Here is a 6,536-nt window from a genome sequence, read left to right on the forward strand (position 1 = left end):
AAATATTGTAAATAAATAATATTTTTCACTCATAAAACTTCAAACTCTTTTTTAACTTCAAAGGAGTATGGTCCAAAATGCCAACTAAATAAAATGGAAGAAAAGTGAAAAGATGAACTTAGATGCCCTTATATTAATTAATGGACAGTGAAGTCAAAAGGTTTTTTTTTTTCCTAATCTAAGATCCTCCTAAATTAGCTAATTTTATGATGCATCAATCCTAGGATGTCGAAGGTTCACAAAAAGCTTTCAATGGATACATTTAGAAAGCAAGATTCATTCATCAAACACTGTCAAAGAATTTACACAAGCATACCATTCTATCCTAGTGCTAATTAATTTGTCATCATTTCCTGTAGAAGGATAAGCTTAGAGAAGTTAACTTTTTAGATTATCTCCTCTATACAGCCATATTATCATATCTATGATTCAATGACCCCAAAACTAAGGTAGGCCAAAGCAAAGTTTTTTTTAAAAATTATCAGAAGCAGTAATCTTCTTGCACTTGAGAGCAAGACCTTTGCATTCTAACACCACTGAAACTAGTTCTTGATGCCATTATTTCATTCAGTGACAACCTCTTCTTTGGCCCTGGCTCTGGTCTTTGCTTTGGCGCACTATGGGATCGTAGCTTTGCGCGAAACGACTGTGTGTTAGCCATGTAACTAGGAAAGTTAGCATATGGCCGGAAGTAACCATCGCCACAAACGCTTTTGGCTGGTGTAGGTGGCGCATTGGAACGTCCAGAACATGCAAATCGAGGTGTACTTTGTGCTGAGGCAAACTTGCACTGCTCGTCCGCTAGAAAACTCCAGTTAATATCCTGAAGATGACGACAATCTGGGATCGATACACGGGCTGGAAGTGGACATGGAAGTGGTGATGACATAACTTGATAATGCTGCTCATCTCCAGATTCGGACATACAAGCAACATTGTTCATTCTACGCGACCTGGATTTGGTCCTGTATGTATCAATTTCTACAATTTTTGGGCTATCATCAAATCCATCATATGATGTCTCATTCGAAGTTGAAAGCCTCTTGCTGTGGAATTCATTTCTATATTCATCAAATCTTTCCTGCAAAACCAAAATACAGAACAATAAAGCTAAATTAAGACACAATTATCAGACACAGTAAGGTAAACTAGAATAAACCCGAGGGCACTAGATTCTTACAATGGACCTCCTAGCTCGCATTTCGGGCTGGTATCTAGAGTCATTAGTCATTGAACGACGAGCTCTTTGAGATCGAACAGCAGCCTGCGCTCTGATGAGCGCCTGCATACTGTGAAGAGTTGCAGCCGCTCTCTTGCGAACAAGGTAACCCCTAACCAATGCCTGCAATTTCACCAGTCCCTTTAGAGCTCTAAGAGCTTTTCTGGCCTGAAAAAAATAGCCTAAAATTAGATCTTTTTCTACAAGAACCAATATTGAACAACTTCTAGACAATGAAATTTGACACAAAGCATAGGGAAAAATACTTTAGTTGGCCAATTAGCAGTTCAGTTTTACTGGATTCAAACACAAATTGATCGAATCGAGAATAAAGCAAGAGAATAACGAGGACCAACTAATACCAGTTGGATATAAAAGTGAAAAGTGCAAAGAAACTTCAACATCACTCAAAAGACCAAATTCAAAATACTAATTTTTCAAATTTCAAATTATAGGACAGCATTAAATGGCAAGTATAACTGTAGTATAGGTAAAGACAATAATTTCCTAGACCAATATGCAAATCTAAGGCATTAGTACTGTTCGATTAGAATGTTTGGAAGGTACTTTACTGACATTTTAAGCAAACAACAAAAACAAAAAAGATTCAAATTATCACAAGAAAAGGTAAATCATTTAAAGAAAAATTGGTGGCTTACCAAATAACCCCTGAAAACAGTTTGAATCTTAGCAGCAGCCCATTTCTCCCGCCCACCACCTGTGAACATAGCACCCCTACCTTGACTAGTTAATCTCACCACCGCCACAGCCGCCTGTGCCGCCGCTACCGCCGCATCGGCCGCGGCAGCGGTGGCGGCAGCTACAGCAATTGCATGCTTACTCTGTTCCTTCTCGTTCTCAGACATGTAAGATCTCAACCAATTAGTATCCACCGCCGGAAAGTTCACCGGATTCTGACCAACATTTGAATCTTTAACAGACTTCCCAAAACTCCACCTTTTTTTGTCTTTCTTTTCAGATGAATTAGACATGTTGTCTATGTTTTCTTTCTCTTTTTTCATCCCAAGCAACCCCTTAAACCACCTCGTAGCTTTCCCCATTTTCTACACAAAAAATGTATCCAACAAAAGATAAGGAAAGAGAGATATAGAAGATAGAAAGAGTAGTACTAAATTAGTACATACTAATTAAACACTTTGGAGAGTACACTATGAACTAAGACAGACAGTTTCAGAATCTTTACATGTTGCGAGCAGCGAAGTGATGAGAACAGAACATAGCAGTGTGGAGGAAAAAGTTAATAAAAGGGAGAGTATCAAACAGTATATAATAATACTTGAGTTAAAGATTGAATTTTTATTTTTTGGGAAAATATTTTATACTGACACAACCTCGTGAAGAACTGTAAAACAAGACAAAAAGGTGTGGCAGCAAAAAATATATTTAAAAATATATATATAATGTAATGGAGGAAAATAAAAAGATTGAAACTTCACTTCCCCTACCCAACAAACAATAAACTACAGACCAAAAAACATTGAATAAGTTTGAACTAATTTTAAATGGCTCAAACTATTGCCTCCTCCTTCAGTTCAAAAAAGGAATTATAACTTCAACCAGTAAGAAACTCAAGTAACTTGCATAAAGCATAATCATTTTCCTGTTCTCCATTTTCTTAGTCAAAGTTTCAAATATTACAGACAGAATCATCAAAACGGAAAGCAAGTGGAAAAAGTTGTAATAATCACTTAACTGCAAAAAAACACTCGTGTTATTTTACTTGTATTAAAACAACTCAAAACTTCACTTCCTTAAAACTATTGCCCACCAAATGAAATACTTTTTAAAATTAGAAAAGGAACTTTCTACCTTAAGCTCAAAGATACTTTACTTTCTCTTTCTAACTTTCTGGAGCAACGTGAAATAAAAATGAAGAAATATTTCAACCTCAGGCCCCTCAATAAACCCCACCACTACAAAATTTTCAGCAGCTGACACAACCCCCGTGAATTTGTTATGGATTTAACAGAAACCCCATTATGAGTATTTTGCTATATATTGTTCTAAGGTTACTACACAGAAGAAAAAATGATTTCGTACTGTATTTTTACTAATACCATTAAAAGCACTTACCAAATATGATAGCTTTGAACTTTGATTTCTTGTGTTTTGTACGAACCAAAATGGATGTTAATAGCAAAAAAATCCTTCGGATTTGGCTCTTCCGTATCACCAGCTGATTTTCATTGACTTTGAACGATTTTTGTTCAGAAAAACTCTGCCATTTTTCAATGCACAAAATCTTCCAATGAGTCTTGAAAATATATGAGTTTGTTATTGGAAGAAACAAAGAAATGGGGTGTGAAAGCAGATCTCTTCGTTTTTTTCTATATATTTAGAAAGACGAGGACTAAGGAGTAAAAATAATTAAGCTAAGTGTGAACTAGTGAATATTAGACTGAAGTATAGGTATAGATATAAAAAGATTTATGCATAGTCATTCTAACTTAATTCGAGATTAAAACGGTAATTAATTTGATTAATTCATTTGAACTGGTATATAGGGAGTTTTCAAATTCCTAGAATCCCTGGGTTATTAAATTAATTATGAAAATAATGCGGTAAAAATGGTACAATAAGTTGTTGTAGCCAGTTGGTAATGGTAGCAATCAACTCTTGATTTCTCAGGCTTAAAGTTTGAGCTAATATTTTCAAATTTCAAAAACTTTCTTTCTTTAATTGGTTCAGATACTGTAGATATCATAAACTGCAATCACCCGTTATATTTTACTATTAAGAGAAGTTGATTTGGACTTTATTTGAAAATGGTATATAATTAAATCGAAACTTCAAATTTAAATAAGAGTAGTGCAGTGGCAGGTCAATTATCCAGAAATTAGTTGATCTTTCGTCCTTAATTTTCTATGGCGTACGACTGAAAATCGTGGAATCTAATCTTTAACCATTATAGCAATTCTTATTTCTTAGACATCAATATATTTTGGCGCATATCCTGAAAAAAAGATAAAACCATAAAGTTAATTTGTCCAAATCCATCCCTTTTAAGACCTCAAAGGACCACAAATTGTCACTCTTTTTTAAAAGATGAGACGAGAAATTTGGTTCAGCCACTAAGCAATCGCTGTCCATTTTCTCTTAAACTGAATAAGAACGCTCCACTATTATTCACTTTAATGTTTGTTGTGGACTTCAAGCAGGCCCAATATGTCATGATTGAATTTAAATTATAAACAGTAACAAAAAAATGTTTAACCTATTATACTATGTAAGTTACTTTTATTACTAGCTTGTCTATGTACTTATCGTATTTACCTATTAATAATTATATAAGTGACTTGACCGTTGTAAATATCATTAATACTATTAGTTGTAGAACTTATACTCATCATGATGTAGTTGGGCTCAAGTTTTCCAAAGCGTAGTAAAACGGATAGCATTGCATATATTTGAAGTTCAACGTGAGCTTGCCTTGTCGTATTCAATATGATCGTTCGTCGTATTCAATATAATAGAATAGCCTATTAGACACTTGTACTTATTCTGATTTGTTATTCCGGCATACGTACTTGATAGAGTTTCATCTAAACACTTCTACTTGATCAAAACGAGTGTCTCGAATCCTTCTGACGCTCTGTGTCTCTCAATCGCGCTATGTCGGAATCCACATCAGATAAAAATATGCCACATCATTTTTATTTAGACAAAAAACCTAAAATAACTTTGACTTACCATTTTTCTCCTTTGACTTTTTATTTATTTTTCTTTCCTTCCCCCGCCATCACTTTCTTCTTACCGTTCCACACTGGTATGGCCGAAAATTTTCTCCGCCCGCCATGAAACTCCTTCCTTCCGTTTCTTTTCTATTCCTCTATCCTATTTTCTCAAAAGCTCCCTCTAAACAGATCTGAAATTATATTTTAGGCAGAAAACATATCTCAAATAAAGATAAAACATATTCAAATTTTTTTATCTCTTTCTTGCCTTCACTCTCACCCAAAACCCCATAAAACCTACCAAAATAATATAAACCTTCATATTCTTCTTCAGAAACTCATCGAAGTTAATTGAACGAATAATATTTCACGGTAGCAAATCATTAGTGAAGAGCCTCAATCTTGATGGTGGTGGATGACAGTTAAAAATGGAGGATGAGGAGGCCAACAAGGGATTTAAAAGTGAATTAGTAAAATATTTTAATGTTGGTAATTTTATTTAATATCAAAGCCTAATAAAAGGGGAGGGGGAGGGGGGCAGAAAAATGGGTTGGGCGGAAAGGAATAGGGAAGAAAAAGATAGGAAGAGGGGAATGGGGGTGTTGGAAAGGGTTATGATGTGAAGGGGTTAGGTAAAGAAAAGCAGAGGTGGAAGGGGTTGGGGTCTTTGGGATTTTTAAAATCTTTTTTCATTTATTGTTTCTTTTTTTTTTTAATGATTTTCTAATAACTTCTTTAATTAAAATAATTGACGCACGTGTTTTTAAGAGCGTGTAACCATGCAATTATCTGACTCACCAAAACAAATGCTAACTAAGCTCGGTCAACGGTCAGAGGGTTTAGGAAATAGGTTTTGGTAAACTAGATGTGTTGAGATAAAACTCCATAGAGTATAAGGACGGGGATGACAAACTTGAACAAGTATAGGAGTCTACTAGGCCATTCTGCCTTTAAAATTGGTAGAAATGACAGAGGTAACCATTTTAAAGTGTTGCTATTTAGGAATTAACTAACGTGTCCTGAATTTTAGTTCTTCAATTCAACTTTTCGGGATGCAAATAATGTCCTGGATTGTCCTAAAATTAAAATTTTTAGTTTAAAATTTTTGGACAAGTACTGACTAAATCCTAAATAGCATCCCTAATGGCTGTTTGTGAACGTCTTTCTTTAAATTATTAAAGCGTGAGAAAAATAAGTTGGTCAGTTAATGTATTCAAATGTGATATGAAAAATCCTGAAATTTACCTAGAAATGGCGTGGTATAGCCATTTTTTAAAGTAGTATTTACTTTTTAGCCAGTAATTTTAATGTTGAGCAAAAATTGCCACTACTCTATTAAAATTGATACAAAAAGTAATTTTTACCCTTTTTTCATGAGCGATGTGTAAATATTAAGGACATGATATCCTTAATTTCATGAGTGCTGTGTAAATATTAAGGACAAACCATATCTTAATATTTTATACATCACTTATGAAGTCAAGAACACCATGTCCTTAATATTTTACACATCACTCATGAAGTTAAGGACACCATGTCCTTAATATTTACACAATACTCATAAAGTTAAGGACACTATGTCCTTAACATTTACAATGCACACATGAAGTTAAGGATACCAT

General features: G+C 34.4%; 1 protein-coding gene across 4 annotated transcripts; it reads right to left on the reverse strand.

Moving 5' to 3' along the window:
• Positions 1 to 261: 261 nt before the first annotated feature.
• LOC107787914 (protein IQ-domain 26) lies at positions 262 to 3,615 on the reverse strand. 4 transcript variants are annotated; one of them, XM_016609527.2, is made up of 4 exons: positions 3,314 to 3,615; positions 1,879 to 2,283; positions 1,181 to 1,387; positions 262 to 1,081 (listed from the first exon to the last, which is right to left on the reverse strand). In XM_016609527.2, the coding sequence occupies exons 2-4, from the start codon at positions 2,278 to 2,280 to the stop codon at positions 482 to 484; spliced, it is 1,209 nt and encodes a 402-aa protein (XP_016465013.1). In that variant the 5' UTR covers positions 2,281 to 2,283; positions 3,314 to 3,615; the 3' UTR covers positions 262 to 481. The 4 variants fall into 4 exon arrangements, with proteins under 4 accessions (XP_016465013.1, XP_016465015.1, XP_075101012.1 ...); XM_016609529.2 differs by lacking the exon at positions 3,314 to 3,615 and adding an exon at positions 3,050 to 3,193; XM_075244911.1 differs by lacking the exon at positions 3,314 to 3,615 and adding an exon at positions 2,934 to 2,952.
• Between the last annotated feature and the right edge of the window lie 2,921 nt (positions 3,616 to 6,536).

Source organism: Nicotiana tabacum, chromosome 22 (assembly GCF_000715075.1).
Source record: "Nicotiana tabacum cultivar K326 chromosome 22, ASM71507v2, whole genome shotgun sequence".
Taxonomy (NCBI): domain Eukaryota; kingdom Viridiplantae; phylum Streptophyta; class Magnoliopsida; order Solanales; family Solanaceae; genus Nicotiana; species Nicotiana tabacum.